The sequence below is a fragment of the Asterias rubens genome, chromosome 12 (genome assembly GCF_902459465.1).
Source record: "Asterias rubens chromosome 12, eAstRub1.3, whole genome shotgun sequence".
NCBI lineage: Eukaryota > Metazoa > Echinodermata > Asteroidea > Forcipulatida > Asteriidae > Asterias > Asterias rubens.
Window position 1 is genome coordinate 11,623,024 of NC_047073.1, and position 24,953 is coordinate 11,647,976.

The following is a 24,953-nucleotide window of genomic DNA, read 5'->3' on the forward strand; positions in this document are numbered from 1 at the left end:
CGCTCGGCCGATATAGGTATTATACTCTATATCCATGAGTTTCCCCTGTTTGGGGCGCGAGCGTAAAACATTGTGTGTCGGCCAAACCTCAAAAAGGCTTATTAGGTGGTCTCAAGGCACCCTTGTTGTAGGTGTAGCAAACTGTAATACAGTTGAAAAGGAAACGCTGCTAAATGCAGCAAAACCAAGCTGGCAACAGCCAATCTCTCTCATACCATGAAGGTATGCTTGGATGTTTGAACTAGTCAAAGAACTAGAACAAGACAAAGATGATGGCACCATACTAATAGTAAAGAGCATTCAGTGATTGGAAGATTGCCAGTGAATTAAACAGGGAACAAGACAAAGATGATGGCACCATACTAATAGTAAAGAGCATTCAGTGATTGGAAGATTGCCAGTGAATTAAACAGGGAACAAGACAAAGATGATGGCACCATACTAATAGTAAAGAGCATTCAGTGATTGGAAGATTGCCAGTGAGTTAAACAGGGAACAAGACAAAGATGATGGCACCATACTACACGACTGTTCTAGTAAAAACCAATTTACACTCGCAGTTTTGCTTATCAACATGAGGATCGAATCCCCATCCAAAGCAAAGGGACTTGGTTCTTGGGGCGCAATGGGTAGGTCAAAGGAGGACCCTAGGCAAGCTCAATGAAGATCATATGTCACTGTCGGAAAGAATTCATAGCTCCTGAAGGCTACCACTGTTATTTTTTATCCCAGCGAAGTGAACAAATTAATGTGAAAAGAATAGGAACGATATGAAATGAGTGGCTAATGAAAAAGTCGGGTAAACTTTGCATCAGCTTTAACTATATGATGAAAGTCTTCAAGTATGTCTTGAAACTCTATGCGATTGTATACAGCGTAGCTTTACTGGCTGTTGATTCCAAAGATGAGGTACAACTGATGCACATGCAAAGTCACCAAAGGATTATCTAGTAGGTAACAAAACAATGAATGGTTTCCTCCTTTAAAGGGAAGGTATACGTTTGGTAATCACTATTAAAATTAACAGTAATAAAAGGTTTTGGTTAGATTTAGAAGCCTACAGCAGCTTTCGATAGTATGAAGCATTTTGAGAAACATTTCACTTTGAAATAACTTGATTATGTTTAAAAAATAAATTATCCTCACAAATTTGCCATGACAAGATTTACTCCCGATTATCAGTGATATCGAGAAAAAAACGTGACCTTTTGAAATTTAATTTTCACATAGTTTTAGTGTAGGCCTTTCTAAAAAATTATCCTCAAAAATTTACATGGACAAGATACACTCCGGATTATCAGTGATATCTAGAAAAAAACGTGACCTTTCGAAATTTCATTTTCACATAGTTTTAGTGGAGGCCTTTCTACATTTATATAGGATCAAACAATCGAGCGGTTCCAAAAATTAAAGGTATAATTAGGCCTACTTTGCCTACAAAGCAAAGACAATATAGGCCTACATTGATTTCAACTTGCAAGATGTCTCAACCAAGCAAGATTTCTCTGACCTGTCACTAAGCAATTTCTCAACTACTGGGTCCAGATAATCTGTTTTACATCACAGCAATAACCATGAACGAAGAACCTCCCTGAAACAAACTAAGTGTTATCATATCAAACAATCCACACACCCCTTAATCCAACATGGCACACCCCTAACAATCCTGTCAGAAACACTCGGCCGAAACCCTCAACAATTCAACCATCTTCAATCTCCTAAAAGAAAAAAGAAAAAGTGTTCCTAACAATTACAGCCCATGATTACACTGGAGCAGTTTCGTTTATTGTTCCACGCTAACACCAGAGAACTGGGGAGACTCTACTACGAGGAGGGACACCAGTCCGACCGGGGACTCCCACTGGTGTAACTGGCACCGAGTCAGGTTTCCAGAGTCCAGATTGCCGGCAGCTGGGATCTAGAGAAAGCTAAACAGTCAAGAAGGCCCCGGTGGGCAGAGAGTAAGAGAGAGAGAGTGAATAGACAGGATAAATTCCCCCATCTCCACAGGTGCAGAGAGCGAGAAGGTTAATTTGGTAATGCCTCCCAGCCAAAATAAGAATCCCGTTGGCAGGGATCGCTATAAACCGATTCTGATAGAGAGCGTAACTTATGAAACATGAAGACAGACAGCCTTGTAACATTACAGGGTGGTAGATTGTTGGTGTATTGTGGATATATTAAGAGATAGCATGAGTAGAGGCACGATGACAGACTAGACATATCTTATTAGAGGGCGGTAGACAGAGGGTTTACGAACCCTGAAACCCTCAACCAAGATCTTGGGAGGTTGTAGACGTTAGCACTTCTTAGGATAGGCAGTTTATATTAATAATAATAATAATAATAATAATAGCGGGATTTATATAGCGCCATTCCATCTAGATCATGGCGCTAGCAAGCAAAGCAGATAAAGATAAATAATGGTCATACTGGAAACAGTTGAGTTTTTTATATATTTTTTAAAAGTCGAAACCGTGTCAAGTGTTCGGAGGTGCTGGGGTAAATTGTTCCAGAGCTTAGGACCAGAGATTGAGAAGGCTTTGTCGGAAAAGGAGTTTCTGGACCTAGACACTGACAGCCATGTTTCGTCATAACAGGAACGTAAACCAGGACGACCAGGTACATATGGACAGATGAAAAGATTGAGGTATTGGGGAGCTGTGTTGTGAAGACATTTGAAGATGAGAAGAGCAATCTTAAAGATGATTCTTTGCCGGACAGAAAGCCAGTGTAGTTGGGAAAGAAGAGGCGAAGCTGATACACGCCTATCGACGGAAAACAGAAGGCGAGCGGCACGGTTTTGCAGTCGTTGGAGTTTATCTAGATTTTGTTCAGTGACACCGTGATATTAGATCTTAACAAAGGTAGTAGACAATCTAAAGATCTCAAGAGAAGGCCTTGAAATAACCAAAGGCACCCAGAGCAACCGCCATGTGCTTTTGCTGTGGTACCCTCTGCAAAGTTCCAATACAAATTTACATAGTCCTCAGTCAGAGAGTGCCCCCTTACCAGAGGAGAATTGCCACGCCCCTTCAAGAGCTAAGGTCAAGGCCTGTACTTAGGCCGTGTCCTAAACGACGACTACGGCTACAGCTACGTCTAGATCAGTGCGTCTACCAGTGTTGAAGAATAGGCAGACGCGCGTGATCTAGCCGTAGCTGTAGCCGAAGTCGCCGTTTCGGACACGGCCTTAGAATACACAGCCGAGAACTTGACAAACGTGGTAGACAGTCTTTTGGGCTTCACGAGGATGGACAGTCGAGTCCACATTTATAACAGAGTAAAAATGGAAGGTGTTAGTTGTTTTAAGAAACATTAAAAATGTCAGTCAAGATTTGCAAATGGTGGTGGAAGGCGCCAGTAACTCTGGAAGTATTCAACACAGACAGTCATTCAGTTAATAACTGTGGGAATGGTAGGTGACAGACGACATTTTTTGAAGTATGAAAAGAAACAGCCTAGAGAATAAGTGGTATACTTAAGTCATGAAACTTGAATTATGAAGACACAAGATGATTACATAGCTTCAGCATGGCTCAAGTGACCCAATGACCAAACCAAAGTCTAGTAGAGTCTTAAGGCAACAATTGATGATTTCTTGGGTGGTCAAGGGCGACAAATTTCGACATCAAAGATGTGAAGAGAGGGTATGCATTTATGGTATTGATCTTCAGTACTTGTGTGATCTTCTCACTTTTTACCAACGAGGCAGGGTGGAAATCATGGCCGAGTGTTTTAGAGCATCAAACTCAAGTTCTGGTTAAGTTAAAATCAGAGTGTGGGTTTGAATCCTGGTCATGACACGTGTGTCTTTGAGCAAGCTACTTACTATGTCTATCATTGCTTCTCTTCACCCAGGGGTGTTAATTGGTACAGGTTAATATTATAGTGTACGTTTTTCTTCTTCAAGTTCCCTAAGGTTAGAAGAAAACAAACACTCAAAACAGTTCTATACAAAGTTTCAAACACATCTTAGTATTGATGGTTTTAGGCAATCGGCAAGATACTTTGATGTTGAGAATTTCCACAAGAAACTGGCGGTTCAACAAAGGAAACACATAAAACTCTTCGGTGGTCATGAACAGATTCTCCAGCTGAAGTAACACGTCATTACACAAGATACAAAAATACCATCTCTTCAGACATTCTTGTGCGTGTGAAATAAGAGCCCAGTAAAAAGTGCAATCGCCCAGTTTCCTGGTGTTAAACTTTACACTCAGTTGCACCATGGTTACTCAAACACCATACCCTATGATCCCTCTAGATCCTGCGTTTTAAAAATTACACTCACAGCGGGCCAATCAGAAGTCACTTAGAAACACAAGGAAGTGGGCCCTACCTCCCGTTCAGTTCACTGCTTTAAGTGACCGACCCCTGCACGCTCCGGCAAGGTCAAACGCTTAAAGGCGCAGCGGCCTTGAAAGTATAGCTGCTGATAAGCGTCCTTAAAGGAGTTGGTGAGTTGTGTATTTGAGTTCCGTTAAAAAATAAACACATATGCAGAACACATGTATGTAAGACCAAAGCAGACAAGGCAATACTCAAGATGCTTAGAAACCCAACAAGGTTCTTATGAACCATGATCTTATAAGAACCATGAAACAGTTCACATGAAGTAGTAGGGCTAAATGACTATTTTATAAATCGTCAGCATAGTGCTATTACTAATAATCGAAATAAAACAAAATTTGTCTTGAAAATTTAAAATTAGCCCGAGGGGTGTCTGTATGTCTTTTGAACACCATGTTATAAATTTGGACACCCTGCTTTATCCATCCTTTACATGTAGGCTACACGAATTGTAAGTGTCTTAAACCTCGATTGAAAATGAATGTTTGCGTTCTGTTATCACTCTTAAAATGAATGGCAATGAACTTCTTTTTTTTTTAGAAGCCTACAGCAGCTTTCGATAGTATAACAAAATTTTGAGAAACATTTCACTTCTAAGTAATGTGGTTATAAATGTAAAAAGATATCAGATTTTTATGCCACAAAATGTGAATGTGATAAGTGTTACTGTCAGTAGGGTGTCATGGCCAAGTTGATAAGAGCACCAAACTCAAGCTCTGGTGCTTCTGTTCAGCAGAGTGTGGGTTCCAATCCTGGTCGTGACACTTGTGTCCCACTTAACTATAATTGCTTCTCTCCACCCAGGGGTAAATGGGTACCTGTGAGGGCAAAGATGGTTCATGAGACCTCAAGTTTAGAATTTGAGGTATCGAAATCAACCATCTTAACGCACACAACTTCGTGTGACAAGTCAAGGGTGTTTTTTTCTTTCATTATTATCCCAAGTTCGATGACCGATTGAGCTCAAATTTTCACAGGTTTGTTATTTTATGCATATGTTGAGATACATTAACTGTGAAGGCTAGTCTTTGACAATTACCAATAGTGTCCACTGGCTTTAAAGATATCATCAGGTTAGTTTTATTGTATACATTTATACTTTTATATAGGATTTTAAAAACAATCGAGCGGTTCCAAAAACCAAAGGTGCTTTGCCTTTAAATGTTATCATTTATCATTATTCTCCCACATCCTATTCCTTCCTCCATTTTTTAAAGGAATATTACCGATTTGGTTTGGCTAGCAAAACAGTTGATGGCAATGTAAACACTTTATGTTATCCACCATATACATAAACTGACAAACCTGTAGAAGTTTGAGATCCATCGGCTAGTTTGAGATCCATCGGCTAGCTTGGTCACGAGAGAACGTTGAAAAACGATTACAAATTTTGCATTGCACCGATGCCAAAACAAAAATGAATAAAACGCTCCAAACGCGAAACTAGATTCTTCATTTCTCATCAAATATGAAATTTCAGACAGAAATATTTCAAGGGACGTTTTCTACCATCATCATCATTAGACCGTGTAAGTTTAATGTAATTCGTGATCTTCTCGATTTTGTTTCTTACCAATTCTGTAACGTTCCTTTAATAGTGGGCAGGGGTTTTGCATTTTGAGAGGATAATTTGTCAGTAATTTGTGGTCAACTAATAAAGTTCACAAGTTCAATTGCACTGTACCATGACATTGAGAAATTACACACTAGGATTACACACACACGGTTGATAAAGTTGATCACAAGAAAGTGTGTGTCATCAGCAAACCCAAACACTGTCGCTACATAAATAAGCAGCGGTGGACAGTGAAACACTGCCAAGATAGATTGACATCAATCAAGAAGAGAACTTTGGATCCATTATGGGAAAAAGTACAGCAACGGAACATAGCCTCTGATCAAGTTCATGAATGCTTTATCTGGGTCCAATTCCATAGAGCTGTTTAAGCAGGAAATGTTGCTAAACATCTTTCTGTTAAGCAAAAGCGACCAGGAGACCACTCATAAATGGTAAATGTAAGATGATGTTTTGGCTGATAACCTTAATTTTGGTTAACATATTTATTGTGCTCTTAGTTACTTGTTTTGCTTTTAAAGCGGCTCTCTGAAGTTAGCTCAGAAAAATCTTGCTCATCAAAAGCAGGTTACTGGCTTAAACGTCATCAAGACTAGGGGCTTGTGGCTCAAATGTTTACTGGACCAAAATTCTTTATGTCCACACAGGAAAAATCAACCGTAATTGGAATACACCATATATTTTTGAGAAACAAAAAGGAAATCAGAACGCTTCTCATTTTTCTAATTTTTGTGGATAAAAACTGTTATACTTTTACATTAATACATGTAACTACAATACTTCAAATTGAAACAATTCTTTATGCCATCTTTCAAAAGATTTTGTATTTCTTTCTAACCAAGTAAATTTTGATTACCATTAATGTTGAGAGTGATTACCAAATGTATACCTTCCCTTAAAGCCATTATACACCTTCGGAACAGAAAAAAAAAATTAAAAGTGCACAGATTTACAAATAACTTACAGGGTTTACAGTTCAGGTAATGGTAAAAGACTTCTCTTGAAATATCATTCCATGAAATGCTTTACTTTTTGAGAAAACATTAATACAATTATCAATTATCGACAACGAGAATTACGGATTATAGTAAACACATTTCATGACACGGCGAAACGTGCGAAAACAAGGGTGGGTTTTCCCGTTATTTTCTCCCGACTCCGATGACCGATTGAGTCTAAATTTTCACAGGTTTGTTATTTTATATAAGTTGTGATACACGAAGTGTGGGCCTTTGGACAATACTGTTTACCTAAAGTGTCCAATGGCTTTAAGTTTAGATAAACAAAATTGGTTTTAAATTCATCATCCCTCCTACCTCGCTCATAACATCAGCAATATTTCACTCGGATTCTCTTGGATCATCTGTATATTTACACCACTGCCACAAACCGCTGCTTACATAAATAACGGGACAACTTCACTGGTATTAATGGGTCTTTAACATTCCTGGACTTGGGTGCAGTTGTCTTACTGGCTTTGACAGACAGGAGCAAGCTGTCACAACAATATTGTCGTTGACCAATTATCGCCTGGTTCAAGACCATAAAAAGTCAACATAACCAGCCTTGATAAAAAATGATGGTTTCTTTTCAACACAAACACACAAGGTCAGTGCAGGTGTGCGTTATCAGTACACACAAAAGTGCAACTCGTTAGCTAGCGCCACCTTGACTCACGACAATTCTGACATTAATTGAAGTGTTTTGAAGTGTTTTCTTTCCTTTCTCACCTGGGGCCAGGTAATCATCTATGTTTTAGACATCAAATTACCCCTCGGCAAGCAGCATGGTGCCTCTCATTATGCAGAGGTGTCCCCTTTGTTAAGTCCCAAACAGAAATATCCTGAAATTTTCTGAAGCAGAAATTTCCTTTTGAAATAGTGAGGGAACTTCTGTCCCTTTCGAAACTTCAGTTCAAGGCGAAGACAAGTCAAAAACGTGTTTTAGTTCAAACAAAACAAAAACAAACGCGTCTTTATAAATATGTCTTTGATAAAAAATGTTCCTCCCTGATAGGACAAATAAACTGAATTGAATCAAATTGAATGTGTACAAATAAATAAAAACAAATCTTTAGAATTATCGTCTCCCGATTGCTTACTTTAAAAAAAAATCTAATACAAATTTACGGGGAACGGTTAAAAATCCGTATCTGCCTTACTACACTACAGGATTTCCCATAGAACACCCAAAGGGTATTTCATCTCCTGATATGTAGTAGAGTCTTTCCCTTTGGTGTATTCTCCAGACTTGCCTCCTCCCGGCAGGTTTACCGATTAAAGTCGCCTCTTATCTTAATTTGTCCACATCAGATCGTTTGACTTGTCTTTAATTAACTAATTCATTATTTCGTTACTTAATTAATTATGTCTTCTGCTTATCCCTTCTTAAGGCACTTCATTACAAGTCTTGGCTTATTGGGATCGTCAACAATATTGTGTTTTTGCGTTTATGTTACCAAATTTGAATCTGAGTATAGATTATGTTTTCCTATAAGGGATTGTTCTGCCTGCATGGACATTGGCTCCAGATTTTTGTTTATGCAATATATCAAAAACACACCACCAACATTTTTACCAGTTTTATAGTATATGTAGGATTAAAACAATCAAACAGTTCCAAAAGCCAAATGTATCTGGTATCGCCTTTAAAGGAACACGTTGCCTTGGATCGGGAGAGTTGGTCTTTGAAAAGCGTTTGTAACCGTTTGTTATAAAATGCATATAGTTAGAAAGATGATTAAAAAGTAGAATACAATGATCCACACACATTTGCCTCGAAATTGCGTGGTTTTCCTTTTACTTTGCGAACTAACACAGTCGGCCATTTATGGGAGTCAAAAAGTTGACTCCCATAAATGGCCGACCGTGTTTGTCGACGAGGAAAAATGAAAACCATGCAATTTCGAGTGATACTTGTGTCGATCATGTTATTCTATTTTTAAAATATCTTTCTAATCATATGCATTCTATAACAAACGGTTACATACGCTTTTCAAAGACCAACTCGACCGATCCAAGGCAACGTGTTCCTTTAAAGCCATTGGACCCTTTCGGTACAGAAACAAAAATAAAAGTTCACAGATTTACAAATAATTTACAGGGTTTACAGAAGGTAATGGTGAAAGACTTCTCTTGAAATATTAGTCCATGAAATGCTTTACTTTTTGAGAAAACAGTAAAACAATATAAATTCTCGTGAGCAAGAATTACAGATTTATTTTAAACACATGTCATGACACGGCGAAACGCGCGGAAACAAGAGTGGGTTTTCCCGTTATTTTCTCCAGACTCCGATGACCGATTGAGCCTAAATTTTCACAGGTTTGTTGTTTTATATATAAGTTGTGATACACGAAGTGTGGGACTTGGACAATACTGTTTACCGAAAGTGTACAATGGCTTTAAGTAAAACTTTGCACGCTAAGTAGCATGGGCCCTTATCCCGACTTGACCCATTACATCATTTTGGGATACACAAATTGAGAATACTGGTCTTTGAAAACTACCAAACATGTCCAGTGCCTTTAAGTAAAATTTGGTACCCTAAGTAGAATGGGCTCTATCCCAACTTGACCGATTACATCATTTGTATACTCTAACCAGACATGACTTAAAAGTGCAGAAGGTCCACCAATAATAAAAATTACAAGGTCAAGCTGTCCCAATACAACCCTTTCACCAACCACCAATTATTAAAGCCACCCATCGTTAAGGAACAAAGCCGGCCTAATGCCCTCCCCCTAAATCCCCCTCTAGCACGGATATTACATGTAGATTTAATATCAGAGCCTTCAGGGGCAATGGGCTTGGCACTGTGACCCAATGACACAATGACTTCAGTATTTATGGAATTTCACACATTGAGCGGAAGACATAATTCTTGCAACAACAAACATGACTCCAGGAAGATGATAAGAACTGGATGGCCCGAGAAAGACTTTCCCTAGTTAAGTGTTTGGACACAAGAGGGCGACAGACATAGCCACACATAACTCCTGGCAGAAGATGACAAGACATGTGCGTGATGGCCTGAAAAGACTTTCCCCATTGAAGTGTTTGGACACAAGATGGCGACAGACGCAGCGGAAGACTTAACTCCCAGAAGATGATAAGACATGTGCTCATAAAAGACTTTCCCAATGGAAGTGTTTAAACACAAGAGCGCGACAGACATAGTGGAAGACCACAACAAACATGACTCCCAGAAAATGATAAAACCTGATAAAACCCAATTTCATAAAGCTATTAGGTAAGCAGAAAATACTGCTTGACAAATATATTTTAAAGTAAAAATTGAGTGGGGCACCATTAACAACATGTAAACTTAGCGAGTAACTTGTTTCTGTTAAGCAATACTTTTTTTGTGCTTACAGGCTTTATAAAACTGGGCCCCTGTCTTTTATCCGCAAGGATAAAGACAGGTCCCTGCCGCTGGATCCATCAATTCCATTGGATAAAATCATATCATTGATAAACGTGCAGTGACATAGATGCCTAAACAGTCACTGCTGTCACGTCCGAAATAGAATTTGACTGCGTATCTCTATGTGAAATGAGGGTAGGTCAAAGGTGAATACACACGCTGGTCTCAAGGCACGTCTCTGGTGTTATTCACGAGCCTCGAAATGTGACGTCAGATGTTCAGGCTACTGGGCCCTGTGCTGGATGGCCTGAAAAACTTTCCCAATAGAAGTGTTTGGACACAAGAGGGCGACAGAAAAAAAAAACAGAGGACTTTTCCTGTGATTTGTTTGGCCACAAGAGCCCAGCAGATATCTTGACTGACAGGTATAATGGCCATATCCGAATTGGCTATAGCTCTGCAGCTGTGACTGTTGCTAAGGACCTCCCAATACTATTTTGCATGAAGTAGCAATCCCGCTGTAGCTGTAGCCGCAAATTTGGACTTGGCCTAAACTTATATTATAATTCTTACATAAGTTGTGTTTTTGTTAAGCGTAATTTGAACCAGTAGTTGCATATCCCATCTCCACATCCATTATGTTTGTTGTCCCAAATAAAAAGCTTAAGAACCTAATGATAAAACAATTTGATCAACTTTGAAACAGTACAGCAGTTTTGCTTCTATTTTCCCTAAAACAATTGATGTGAATAATGCAAATCCTCAAAAACTCAACGGCATGAAATTTGGGCATTGGAAAAAAGGCAAGGAAATTTTAAAACAAGGGCTGACCCACATGTACATGTGGCATAGGATTTAATAGACTTTTTAGGCTCCGCATTAATTTGCGGGCGCTCTACCAACTTAACTTCTGGCCCTATGTTGGCAGTCTCCCTATTTTGTCAATATCTTTGCTGGTGCCAGTCAGAAGCCAGGCATCACACTTAAGTTTTTGATACAACCTGGGAAGCAGCAGCCAGGGGATCACCTTAAGGACTTGATGGATAATGTTAATATAAGCAAAGGACTAAGAGAGAATACAAAAACACAACCCCAACTGAACATTTGTGTTAAAGGCAGTGGACACAATTGGTAATTATTGTCAAGGACTAGCCTTCACATTTAGTGTATCTCTAACTACACATAAAATAACAAACCTGTGAAAATTTGAGCTCAATTGGTTGCAAGATATTAACAATGAAAGAAAAAACACCCTTGCCACACGAAGTTGTGTGCTTTCAGATGGTTGATTTCGAGACCTCAATTTCTAAATCTGAGGTCTCAAAATCAAATTCGTGGAAATTACTTATTTCTGAAAAACTACATTACTTCAGAGGGAGTCATTTCTCACAATGTTTTATACTATCAATCTCCCCATTAATACCTGATACCAAGAAAGGTTTTATGTAAATAATTATTTTGAGTAATTACCAATAGTGTCCACTGCCTCTAATACGGAAACGATGCATAGAAAACACTTACCTCCTCTTCCTGGTCCACCTCTACCACGCCCTCTTTGTTGACCTCCGCCCCTGCCACGTCCCTTGGCGACCACTTCCTCCTTGACCATGTCTATTACCTCATCTGGAATGCGGAGGTACTTGATAGTGCTGCCTCGTATGTAGCATTCAGGCATCCTCCAAAATCTGTCTCCATCCTAGGGGGGGGGGGGATTTACAATTGAAATTGATATTACCATGTCCTTCATGCGTTTAAAACCTTGCAATTTATACAAGTCTTGACCACTGCCTCAACTAACAGGGCAAATTTCTGGACAAGTCGCCTCCATACAAGGGTTTCTAATAAGTTTTTCCTCAACTTTTTCTTTACCATGGTTACCCTTATTTATTGTAACAAGGAACATTTTTTGACTCGCCAAGCAGACTAGTGAAGAAGGGATTTGACTTCCCTCTGTTTTCACTCGCTTTACTGGCGACTGCTAGTTTTGAACCCTGCCTGACCATTCAACTCCATAGTCTGAACGTCCACAAAAGAAAATGACCAACAACTTTTTGTCTTCTCCTTTTTGCCCCACAGGTTTTCCCTTTTTAGTCTGTCTCATTCACTCGTTAATTACTTTTTCTCCTGCCATCGTCTGCTCAACTTAGTACATTGACTAGACTGTTTTGACTAATCAACCAACTAGAAGGGCTTAAGTGAAAAACACACCACACAAACCCAAACAAGACTTTAAAGGCACTGGACACTATTGGTAATTACTCTTAATAATTGTTATCATAAAACCTTTCTTGGTAACGAGTAATAGGGAGCTGTTGATAGTATAAAACATTGTGAGAAACGGCTCCCTCTGAGGCAACATAGTTTTTGAGAAAGAAGTAATTTTCCAAGAAATTGATTTGAAGACCTCAGAACTAGATTTTGAGGTCTTGAAACCAAGGATCTGAAGGCACACAAATTCGTGTGACATGGGTGTTTTTTCTTCCAGTATTATCTTTTAAATTGGACAACCAATCGAGTTCAAATTTTCACAGGTTTGTTATTTTGTGTTGAGATACACCAAGTGAGAAGACTGGTCTTTGACAATTCCCAATGGTGTCCAGTGTCTTTAAAGGCAGTGGACACTATTGGTAATTACTCAAAATAATTATTAGCATAAAACCTTTCTTGGTGACGAGTAATGGGGAGAGGTTAATGGTAAAAAACATTGTGAGAAAAGGCTCCCTCTGAAGAGCCATAGTTTTCGAGAAAGAAGTAATTTTCCACGAATTGGATTTCGAGACCTCAGATTTAGACTTGAGGTCTCGAAATCAACCATCTAAACGAACACAACTTCGTGTGACACTTGAGGGTGTTTTTTTCTTTCATTATTACCTCGCAACTTCGACGACCAATTGAGTTCAAAATTTCACAGTTTTTTTTATTTTATGCATTATGTTGAGATACAGCAAGTGAGAATACTGGTCTTTGACAATTACCAATGGTGTCCAGGGTCTTTAAAAGAAAATGTGATCCGTACCCTTGATGTGCAAATGACCTCTCTGAGGTTAATATTCATCCAATTGTCACAAGCGACAAGATGTCCGTTATATGTTTCCCCATTCTTCAACTCCACCAACTGCAAAATGACAGTAATAAATACAGTTTATAAATAAAGCAACTGTGTAATAATTAGTGGCAATTATTTCCTTCCGTATCCTGCCACCACTTTTTCACTTATTTTTTTACAAAAAGGGAGATCTCCTGGAGGTAACTTAGATACTATATTATTTCATATCGAATAAAAAAAGTGGTGGCGTGATACGGAAACTTTTCCACTATTACATATATGAAAACAAAAGGTAATAAAATTTGCTACAAGCCTAAAATTTGCTAATATTTGTAAGACTAAGAGCGTAACTGTACCAAGATAGTCGTCTCCAGCAGGACGTTGAGTACCGTACAAGCAGGAGCAGAATCCTTTAACTTTAAAGTTTAAATACTCATTTAAAAAGTCACTCATACTTATAGATAGGCAGCACATGCCATAATTCTGCTTATATACATGGGCCTTATAAGAAAATTAGATGTATGAAGAACAAAATATTGTTTAAAAATGAACAATTATATTAAGAAGATTTTACACGAATGAATTATTCAGTTACAAATTATCTTGGCAATGGCATCCTTTAACCTTTTCTCTAACTAATTTCATAAATCATAACCCTCCATCCTTCTGGTGGTCACAGATAATGGAAGGTTACGATTATCACAACTCCCAAACTTGACAACTTTCCCTCAAAATGGTTATTATGAATATAATTAAAAATAATTTTTGTTGTATCTCAAGTTTTTGATTTACAAAGTTTGGTTTAAATTTGACATGAGTGGCAATGCTCATTGACACAACATCATCTTGAACGTGTCATGAGTGTTATTAATTAAACTGAACTTTATTTTCAAACACAAGAAAGTGTACAATAACAGAGAGAACGAGAGTGTTAAAATACATCTGTCGAAAATAGACGGAAAATGGAAGGCCTTCATGATATAAATTGATCCTCATCCAATCGTGATCGTCCGAAATGGAAACTTACCATGGGGTGGTTTTGCGCAGTTCTCAGCAGAGATAATGGCAACTAAACATAAGAAAAGACATGGCAATAAAACGTTAATAACAAATAAAGGTTTAAGTTTAGAATTATTTGTTACTGTAACACAAAACTCCACAGTTTATTACTTAAAAATTCCTTACCATTGTGAACTTCAACGTTTAGCAGACGAAGTGTTTTTGCTTTATTTACAGTATAACCGGTATCCTGTGAGATCTCACCGTACAGTATATTATAACAGCACTAACTCTATGCAAACTCGCTTCGGTTTTTACGAGTTGGTCGGGAACCAGTTCACTCAATTTCACTCGCTCTCTTGAGGGCGCTGTACACAAATCAGTTGCCAACACGTGCGTCGTATGCGCTGTAATTTTGTAAATAATGTCACGAGTGTATACTGCACACAATCCTCATCATTGTAAATGTATCCGCCCCATGCTGCTTGCATTCGGAACAGCAGTGTAATTATCATGAGCGAGGTTGGTGGAAATCCCCCGCCCAGGAACACTTCCCCCGCCCAGTGGGAGTTCACATCGAATGAAATGTCATTTTGTGCAACCCATAAACCCAAGACTGATTTAAAAATAAATAATGCCATGGTACAGCAGGCCTACATCAACTTACTAATGTACTTATCAGTAATAATGGGACCCCTCTTTCACTTCTTAAAGAGTACAAAGCCTACCCCCCCCCCCCCAAAAAAAAAAAAAACCCACCCAAAAACAAGAGGCAAATTCTATGATAAATCCACCGCACTTCCTCCATACTGTTCTTCCTCTGTAGTTGAAGTCAAGACCTCAAAATCCGAGACACAGTATTCAGAGACCGAGGAGGGGGACACCGAGATTGACACCTCAAGTCAAGACCTCCGACACTGCTTCGTACTGCACTCAATTTCATGGCTTTGCTTTCTGCGGAATGTTGTGCTTACAGCCCATAGAATTATGTTCTACAGTTAGAGAGCGACCGAGAGGCGAAGTGCCGCGGCCGTCGGGAGGGAAGTGGTCGTCCTCCATTCCCGGCCCGACTGCAGGCTGGTCGGGTTCAGGACGGCGACCAGCCCCAGCCGCGCAGACGGCATCTCCCCTCGACTCCGCGGCCCCCTCCGTGCCGGAAGGAACTGTTTGTTTACAAACTTCCTCAAGGTGAGGAAACTAAGGCTTTGACTACCGACTCTGGCTTGGGCTCCTTTAAGAACTTTTAAAACACCCACAACATCTGCACTTTTAAGGTTTCAAAATACATGTAGGTGGAGACTGCACTGAAGCTGTAGTTTCATAAAGGGCACATGTATGTCATTTTCCAGGAAATAGGAAGCTTTGGTCAAACTTGGAGTGGGAGACCTTGTGACACAATGTAGAAAAAACAGACAGAAGACGGAATTTCTTTTCTCTAAACTAAAACAGTTTTTTTCAAACAAATACAATACTTTATTAATAACTATTTATTTTGGAAGAGTCATTCTGAACAAACACAACATAAATTTTACCCTATAAACCCAACAAATTTAATTTAATCGAGTGAAAACAGCAAAAAAAAATTGTTTTCATTTTTCCAAATACCCCATGGACCACTGGCCATTGTCTAGCACTGAGTCAGTAACATTACAACTGAGCAAGTCCTGTTGTCTAGTGTTCTTCAAAATACCCACTGGACCACTGGCCAGAGTCTAGTAATTAATTTTCTAGCACTGGGCCAGTACAGTCACCAGTCCTGCTCTCTAATGTTTTTTTTTACCCAGTATATAAAAATGGCCAGTCACATCACAACCGAATAATGTCATGCTGTCTAGTGTTATTCCAAACTTACACTTTGTCCGAGTTACTTGTTCCTCGAACTTTTCAAGTGCAAACCCCAAAACCCAATAAATTTAATGTTATTGAGAAAAAAAATATAAAAAGCGTATTTGTCTTTCCAGTCTATAGTTATGGAGCTGGAGTGCATTTTGGCGACCCCAACCAAAGTTGGTTACCGGTTGGTCTGAAGGCACTCGAGTAACATCACAACCGAACAATTATGACTGTCTTAGGTTGGTCTGAAGGCACTCGAGTAACATCACAACCGAACAATTATGACTGTCTTAGGTTGGTCTGAAGGCACTCGAGTAACATCACAACCGAACAATTATGACTGTCTTAGTGTTTTTATCCAAATCCACTCTTCACCAGTGGCCTGGGCCCAATTTCATAAAGCCTGTAAGCACAAAAATTTGCTTAGCATGAAATTTCTTCCTTGATAAAAACAAGATTACCAATCAAATTTAAATTTGTTGCATATTGCTTGTTACTGGCATTGAGCTGTTGTTTGCTTATCCTGAAAATCATGTGGAAATTTGGTTGATAATCCTGTCTTTATATTAAAGCCATTGGACCCTTTCGGTTAAAAAAAAAAAAAAAAGTTCACAGATTTACAAATAACTTGCAGGGTTTACAGAAGGCAATGGTGAAAGACTTCTCTTGAAATATTATTCCATGAAATGCTTTAATTTTTGAGAAAACAGCAAAACAATATAAATTCTCGGATTTATTTTAAACACATGTCATGACACGGTGAAACGCGCGGAAACAAGGGTGTGTTTTTCCGTTGTTTTCTCCCGACTCCGATGACCGATTGAGCCTAAATTTTCACAGGTTTGTCATTTGATATAGAAGTTGTGGTAAACAAAGTGTGGGCCTTGGACAACACTGTTTACCGAAAGGGTCCAATAGCTTTAAGAAGGAAATTTCATGCAAAGCAAATTTTTGTGCCTACAGGCTTTATAAAATTGGGCCCAGGTTCTAGTTATTCAAGCAGCACTGTGCCATCAACATCGCAACCGAACAAGCCCTGCCGTCTATTGTTATTTCAAACTTACACTTTTTTAGAGTTACTTACATGTCTCCTTGAGCTTCTTAAGTCCAAGTCTTCACCTAGAAGTTCAGCAATAGCAAAAAATTGAGAGAAAAAATATACTGGATCGTGTTACTGTGTTTAAGGTCTGGTTAATTTCTAAAGATAAAGGAACTGGGCCCAATTTCATAGAACTGTTTCAGCACAAAAAAGTAAACAAAAACAAAAACAAATTTTGTTGACAAGATTACCAGCCAAAATGCCATGTCACATGTACCATTTGTGACTGGTTTGTTGCGAATTCTTGCTTAGCAGATATTTGTTGCGCAATATTCTCTGATTCTTAAGCACAACAAGTAGCTGAGCACACCAAAATTATGCTAACCATGAAAACGTTACCTTTCAAAATACAATTTGTACCATCTGCGTCTAGTATCCTGCACATTTTTGCTCAGCAGAAAAATAGTTAAGTAATATTCTCTGCTAGACTTTAAGCAGCTCTATGAAATTGGGCCTAAGAGTCTAGTGAATTGTATCATGTAACTTGTGAACCATGAGTCTGATTTCGGCCTCTGTCATGAACTCTGCGTTTGTTATGGCATTCATAGCTGCTATTGTGGCGGCGATTGTTTTACATCGAATCCAGACCCGTCCATTCATCCCGGCAGCTATCTCCATCGGCATGATCTGCCCGAGGTGTTTCATCAACGACGACTGAGGAGATAAAATTCTGAAGAGGGGGCAAGGAAAAGGAAGGAAGGGTAATAAAAAAAATAAAAAAAAGTTTATAGGAAAATTCTTTATATCATGCAAACTAAAACCAACAAACAGTTTTTTTGCACCGACGTAACAAAATGCGTGGACACAGCGGGGTTTCCCAGAGAGGCCCAAACTACTCTTGTGCGGTTTGGTTGGCATTAAATGATAAATCACATAAAGATCAACGATTACAAAATTACATGTTGAAACTCTGTAGAAAGCTCTTTATTGCAAACATTCTGGTCATGAAAATGTAATTAACACTGTGTTTTGTCACTCGTCAGTTGAACTAAGTCTTAGACCCTAGTCTGTTTTATTGTGTCACACGTACAAGCCCTGAATGTCGTTCTTGAAGGGGCGCAGCAATTGGTAAAGCAACCTCTGGTAAAAAGGGCACTTTCACATGTGTGAGGGCCATTTAAATTGGAATTGGAACTTTGCAACGTTAAAAACACAAAACTAAAATACAAACTATTAAGCCACATGTAGGCAACACATTACACAATGACAACTTACTTTTGGACTAGTCCAAGAGAACACTGAAACATGTTTCCTCCAGTGATGACCCCGAGGCCCCCACTTCTTCCAGCGCTGTCCATACACACCAGCTCAGGTTCCATGTCCCGATTGGCAACTAGAAGACGTCCATAGACGACATCGCCAATCTAAATTAAGAAGAAAATGTGAAATAATTTTTGGGGGGGTTGAAGAGAGAAATATTCACAAGATGGGGCAAAATTTTAATAGAGCTGCTTAAGCTCAAAAAAGTGTCACATGTACAATTTGAAGTTGGTATCCTGCTCATTTCTGCTTTTAGCAGACAATTGCTTATTGAAGTTGGGTCTAGGACAGGAACTTGGACCAACTTTTTCACGAAGCAATCATGGTAAACTGCTCTGCTCAAGGGCACACTTTTAAAAAGACGTCCATATGTGACATCGCCAATCTGAGGTTAAAAGGAAAATTACAAAATAATCATAAATTTTGGTTGGACAGAGAAAAAGCTTACTAGGGCAGGACTTGAACCAACTTTTCACAGAAGCAATTGTGGTTAACTGCCCTGGGGTCCATTTCACAAAGAGTTAGGACTAGTCCTAGGAGATATACAAATTGCATGGATAGTCCTAAGTTAGGACGAGTAACTGGTCCTAACTCGAGATAAGACTGGTCCTAACTCTTTGAGAAATCCACCCCTGCTCAAACGGCACAAGTTTCATGACAGGTTTTCATGTCTGGGTTGGCAACGACAAGACGCCCATAGATGATATTGCCAATCGGAGGCGAGGAAAATTAAAAATTAAAAATGATTCGTAAATTTTGTGTTGAACTGAACAGAGAAAAATTCACTAGAGCAGGGCCGAACTTCATAGAACTGCTAAGCAAAAGAATTAGCTTAACATGAACCAACCAAATTTCCACAGAATTTTCAGGAAGCAAACAACAGCTGAATACCAGTAACAAGCAATATGCAACAAAAATGGAAACTTGGTTGGTTATTCTGCTTTTATCAAGGAAGAAATGTCATGCTAAGCAAATTTTCGTGCTTAGCAGCTCTATAAAATTGGGCCATGGCCTTGAACCTGTGGCATCCGGATTAAAGTTCTGGCACTCTACCACATCAAGCTGTATAGCCCCTTCAATGGTAGTCTCCCCATTGTGTCAATATCTTTGTTAAAGACAGTGGACACTATTGGTAATTGTCAAAGACCAGTCTTCTCACTTGGTGTATCTCAACATATACATAAAATAACCAACCTGTGAAAATTTGAGCTCAATCGGTCGTCGAAGTTCCGAGATAATAATGAAAGAAAAAAAAACCCTTGTCACACGAAGTTGTGTGCGTTTAAATGGTTGATTTCGAGACCTCAAATTCTAAATCTGAGGTCTCGAAATCAAATTCGTGGAAAATTACTTCTTTCTCGAAAACTATGTCATTTCAGAGGGAGCCGTTTCTCACAAAGTTTTATACCATCAACCTGTCCCCAATGATCGTCACCAAGTAAGGTTTTAATTTATGCTAATAATTATTTTGAGTAATTACCAATAGTGTCCACTGCCTTTAAAATCCTGGATACAAATTTAAAATACTCGCCAAAATTTACTCACATCTACATTGGGTCTGTTTCTCTTTGTTGCTCCTTCGAAAGCTAAATAAGACAGAGTTGCAGGGACACTTCCGCCAACATCTACCTTGAAGACATCACCAGCTTTTCCTGTCACAATCCCCAGCACAGTCTCTCCTTTGACAGGTACATACTATTGAGTCCCAAGGACAAATTATAAAATAGCCAGCCACACAGATGGGAGAAAACAAAACAAAACAAAACATTTGTTATTTTAACTGGTTCTAGTGTTGTTTAGGCCTACTCCTGTTATTTATATTATTCACATTTCAAATCACGACCAGGGGCCGATTTCACTAAACTTTAAATCAGTCGCAAACAGCCAATATCCATCGCAAATCGCGAAATCAGTCGCGGATTTAAAAAACTGATTTCACTAAAGTCAGACGTTTTGAAATCCTTTGCAGGCCCGTCGCAAGCCCATCGCAAATGGGCAAATTTGCGATTGATTTTTGCGTGCAAAAAAAGAGACTGTAATTTTCTGTAAACCCATCCGATACATTGCAGGCGCGCCCGTCCTTGGCACAGTTAAATTATTGTTTTTTAGTGGTTTGCTTATTGTAACACTTTTGTTTTTGAGTATTTTGATCGCATGCACATTGTGTGGTCACGATAAACTGCTGCGTTTTTATTATTTTTCTGACGTAATTCTACCATTGTGTTTACATCACTCACAGCCCAGGCAAAGTCGTAAGTTTTCCTTTATTCAATATTTATGATTCTTCATTGGATAGTCTTACTACACGTTACGAATTGGCTGTATTTGCTCTTTGCTAAACTTTGTTTGATGGTTTTTGTGGCACATGATTCTGTGTGGCTGTTCTTTTCAGATTAAACCTATATAGCTATAGCACTTTTCTGCGTCACAAAAAAAGCAACCAACAGGGCCGATTTCAACGTGTTTTCTTGAAAAAATGGCAGACGATCTTTTTAGTTTTCATACAAAACTGCTGCGATGAAGGGTCAAAGGTCAAATAATCCTGCGAGAGCCTCGTTCAAGGTGAAGGTTTTTATATAAATCCATCGTAAATAAAATCGGTCGCAAAAATACCTTAGTGAAATCGAAAATGCAGCCCGTCGCAACTGCAATGGATTTTGTGGTTTGCGTCGCGCTTGCGTTAAATTTAGTGATGATCGCAAAACAAAGTTTAGTGAAATCGGCCCCAGGGTTTGGTTGGAGCGATATAAAGCAACCCTTGGTATGATTGGGAGCAATCCGAACCGCACTCGGTAAACATTGAGGGAAGTAATCCAAACCAAAGGGAATTTATAAGTATTTCTCCAAATGTCTTTGTTAACCAAAAATGTCATTTATTTACAAAAAATCATCCATAACACCCAGGTCAAGTAAGACTAGTGTACTAAAAACACAAGTAAACACAATTAAGTATTAGCTTAAACTGCTGACCCGCCCAACAAAGGGAGTGCGCCTTCAATTTTGTCATTGGTTAGTTTTTGTACAAAAAATGGATCCGGACGAGTGGCCAAGGATTCAAAGTTAGCCACAAAAGTGGGGCTATCACGGCGCATGATTAAGATAGAGCGCCAGCGGCACACAATTTACACTAAACTTTTTTATACATGGCGTCACAGAATACCTATATAATAGTCATCTGCCACCACTTTCCACTCATTTTTCAAAACAAAAAAAGGAGTATTTCATGTGAGCTTTTGACATTTGAGTTGTTGATATTGAATTGAGTATATTTAAATTGAAATAACTATTTGAAAACAAATCATTTTACTTTATAACAAATGAAGGATTACCAAATGAAAAAGTGGTGGCAGGATTCGGACATCCGTATCAATCAGTGATTACACCACCACTCTTCCTACTACTTGCCGTCAACTCGCCGACTTGCCGTCAACTCGCCGTCAAATCATTTTCGTGCCGTCAACTCATTGAATTTACTTGAAAAATTGATAAATGGGGCACGGAAGTGTTAAGTCTGGGCTGAACTACATATTTCGCATGGTTTTCGGTACAAATTTATTCACAAAAACGACTTTGTGTTGATAAAAAAAGTACCAATCATTGACATCTTGGGCCAAGATTAATCCATATGAAAAAGCAAGATGGCGGCCGACGGTTTTGCTGCTTCGAGATAATTTTTTCACAAGAAAAAAAACTCTGAAATTTTTATTCCGAAATACGACCTAAAACTTACGCAAGTTCTCTTTTAGCTGATAAGTCACCGTTCTATGCTTCTTTTGTGGATTTTAAATGTATATTGGAGGAGTTGACGGCGAGTTGACGGCACAAGTGAGTTGACGGCAAGTAGTAGGACCCCTTTTTCACCCATTTTTATAAAAAATAAAAAGAGATCTAATTCTAAATCTAATTAATTGAGGTAAATTAGAAGATAGCCTATACTATAGAATTAGAATGATTATGAAAAGTGAAGGATAACTTTCCGTATGGCTCCACCACTTTTTCACTCATATTTACAGAAAGGGATATCTCATTGAGGTAAATTAAATACTATATTATTTCATATCGAATGAAAAAGTGGTGGCGCCATACGGAAACTTTTCCAAAGTGAATGACTCATGGTGGTGGTGGCGTGATACGGAAACTTTTCCCATTGTATCATCATCATCATCATGTGCAATCAATGACGAATGACGAATGATGAGAAATGCCAATTACCCGTTTTTGGTGATTGTCAATCCAGTACACGTTGGGCTCTTTCTTTCTCAAAATTCCACATTTACACGAAACCACACTGTCTGTTTCCTGCCGTAACCCTGGACCAAGACGCAACTTCTTTCCTTTGGACGATACGAGAAGGTGTGAAAGATCATCTCCCGGTAAAACGGTGTCGTTTACTGCAGCAGCAGCTGTCGTGGCCACAGCGGTACAGGGCGGCGCCATTTTATTAAACCAACGGTTGGAAGACGCCCTCTATATCGTCCATTGTTATTATTTTTCCGTTGGAAATTGGAAGGGCCTAGTAACTTTTTCGGGCTTTTTATACTTTCTTGAGAATGAAACGGGTTTGTTTGTGTTATGGATAAATTAGAATAATTATGTAAAATTAATACCGCTCAAGAGATCGTTTTATTGGTTAGCATGATCTCATTGGAGTGTTTTTTTTTTGTTTTTTTTGGGAGGGTGGGGGGGGGGGGGTAGTACAACAAAACTACTAATGACTTTAGACGATTTACAATGCTCTTCATTGTATGTTAACATAATACGGTTTTTTATGCTAACAATAAGTATGGAAATATTGACTGCTATGAGGGGCAAAGTGAAAATTATAGGCCCAAGGTGATGTCAAAACCATGACTATGGCGAAGCGAAGCTGAGGGCGTAGCCAGACATCACCGAGGGCCTGTAATTTTTAACTGTGTCCGATTATTTAGCAGTCAATATTCCCACCGAAATAAAAGATGCTTCTAATCAACAACACTTCTACGGACGGTGAAAGGTCGTCTGCGAAGAAAGGTCGCGCCGTGACACGGAACGCTCGTCGTACATTACACATATCAAAGTTGCGTTATTTTCGGCGGGCATAAAATATGACGTCATCTTGATAGAAAAAGGGGGCACAGCTATTTCCATGACTCAATTTTTAATCAATCAGATTAGATGATTCTATTTATGTGGTATACCAAGGGGACATTAACGTCATTGCCGCGGAGTGAGATTTATTGGTCCCAATGTTTCGACTAGCTTGCTCTTGTCATCATCATCAGAGAGATTGAAGAGTTGAGCTGTCTAAAGGCCGGTTTATAGTCTAGATCAGCGCGTCTACCAGTGTTGAAGAATAGGCAGACGCGCGCGATCTAGCCGTAGCTGTAGCCGAAGTCGCCGTTTCGGACACGGCCTGAGGCCTAAAAACCGCGTCTTTTTATGATTGCGCGTGAAGATTTTCTTGACGCGCGATCATAAAAAGACATGGTTTTTAGGCCTCAGTCTTAGGATTGCGCGCAAGATTTCCGTCGCGCGACCATCGCGCGACCGACTATAAACCGGCCTTAACTCGGCCTTAACGATTAAGCACCGATTGGTGCGTTTCATCACTGAGGCACTGGGAACTAATGGTCAATTACTGAAAATAATCGGTAACGAGCATTGGAGAGCTGTTGATATAAAACATTGTGAGAAACGGCTCCCTCTGAAATGTCGTAGGCCTAGAGGTCTTAAGAAAGAGAAAGCGGTAACTTCTCACTCAATAAAATGCTTCAGACCTGAAGCCCCTTTGAAGGCATCTTAAAGCACACGCATATTGTGTGCAACGTTTTTCTTTCAATGTTCTCTTGTTTCAAAATGTGTATGCGTGATGGAATACACCAGGGCCCAATTTCATAGAGCTGCTAAGCACGAAAATTTGCTTAGCATGAAATGTTTGCCTTCATAAAAACAGGATCACCAACTAAATTTCCACGTGATTTTCAGGATAAGCCAACAACAGCTGAATACATGTAACAAGCAATTTGCAACGAAATGGAAATTTGGTTGGAAGTCCTGTTTTTATCAAGGATGAAATTCTACGCTAAGCACATTTTTGTGCTAAGCAGCTCTATTAAATTGGGCCCAAGTGATAATAGGCCCACTGGTCTTTAACAACCAAAGGTGTCCTAGGGGCGAGTGAATACTAGACTTACCTCTAGTTAGGACGCGTTACTCGTCCAAATTTATAATAGGACTAACCGTATGTTTTCATATATCTTAATAGACTAGTCCTAAAGTTAAGACTAGTCCTAACTCTTTGTGAAATCGACCCCCGAGAAACATTAAGAAACAGTTTTTTTTAAAGTGTTCTACTGTAACTGCAATCAACGATAAGATAAACGCTCAGTCGGCGATAACTAAAAAAATGCTTCCAATTTTTGAATTTTTTTCACCTGTTAGTT

The 24,953-nt window shown here is 39.1% G+C and overlaps 2 protein-coding genes across 2 annotated transcripts in view; both read right to left on the reverse strand.

Moving 5' to 3' along the window:
• LOC117297749 (U6 snRNA-associated Sm-like protein LSm4) overlaps positions 1–14,654 on the reverse strand; it is a 41,417-nt gene extending 26,763 nt beyond the window's left edge. The window contains exons 1-4 of the mRNA XM_033780897.1: positions 14,526–14,654; positions 14,368–14,409; positions 13,311–13,409; positions 11,816–11,990 (exon numbers count right to left, since the gene is read on the reverse strand). Coding sequence (XP_033636788.1) covers positions 11,816–11,990; positions 13,311–13,409; positions 14,368–14,409; positions 14,526–14,528 — 319 coding nt within the window. The 5' untranslated portion in view covers positions 14,529–14,654. The remainder of the gene's footprint in view (positions 1–11,815; positions 11,991–13,310; positions 13,410–14,367; positions 14,410–14,525) is intronic.
• Positions 14,655–17,453: 2,799 nt separating this feature from the next.
• On the reverse strand, positions 17,454–22,968 carry LOC117297750 (exosome complex component RRP40-like). The gene is made up of 4 exons (XM_033780898.1): positions 22,744–22,968; positions 20,077–20,226; positions 18,487–18,635; positions 17,454–17,941 (listed from the first exon to the last, which is right to left on the reverse strand). The coding sequence occupies exons 1-4, from the start codon at positions 22,966–22,968 to the stop codon at positions 17,734–17,736; spliced, it is 732 nt and encodes a 243-aa protein (XP_033636789.1). The 3' UTR covers positions 17,454–17,733.
• Positions 22,969–24,953: the final 1,985 nt, after the last annotated feature.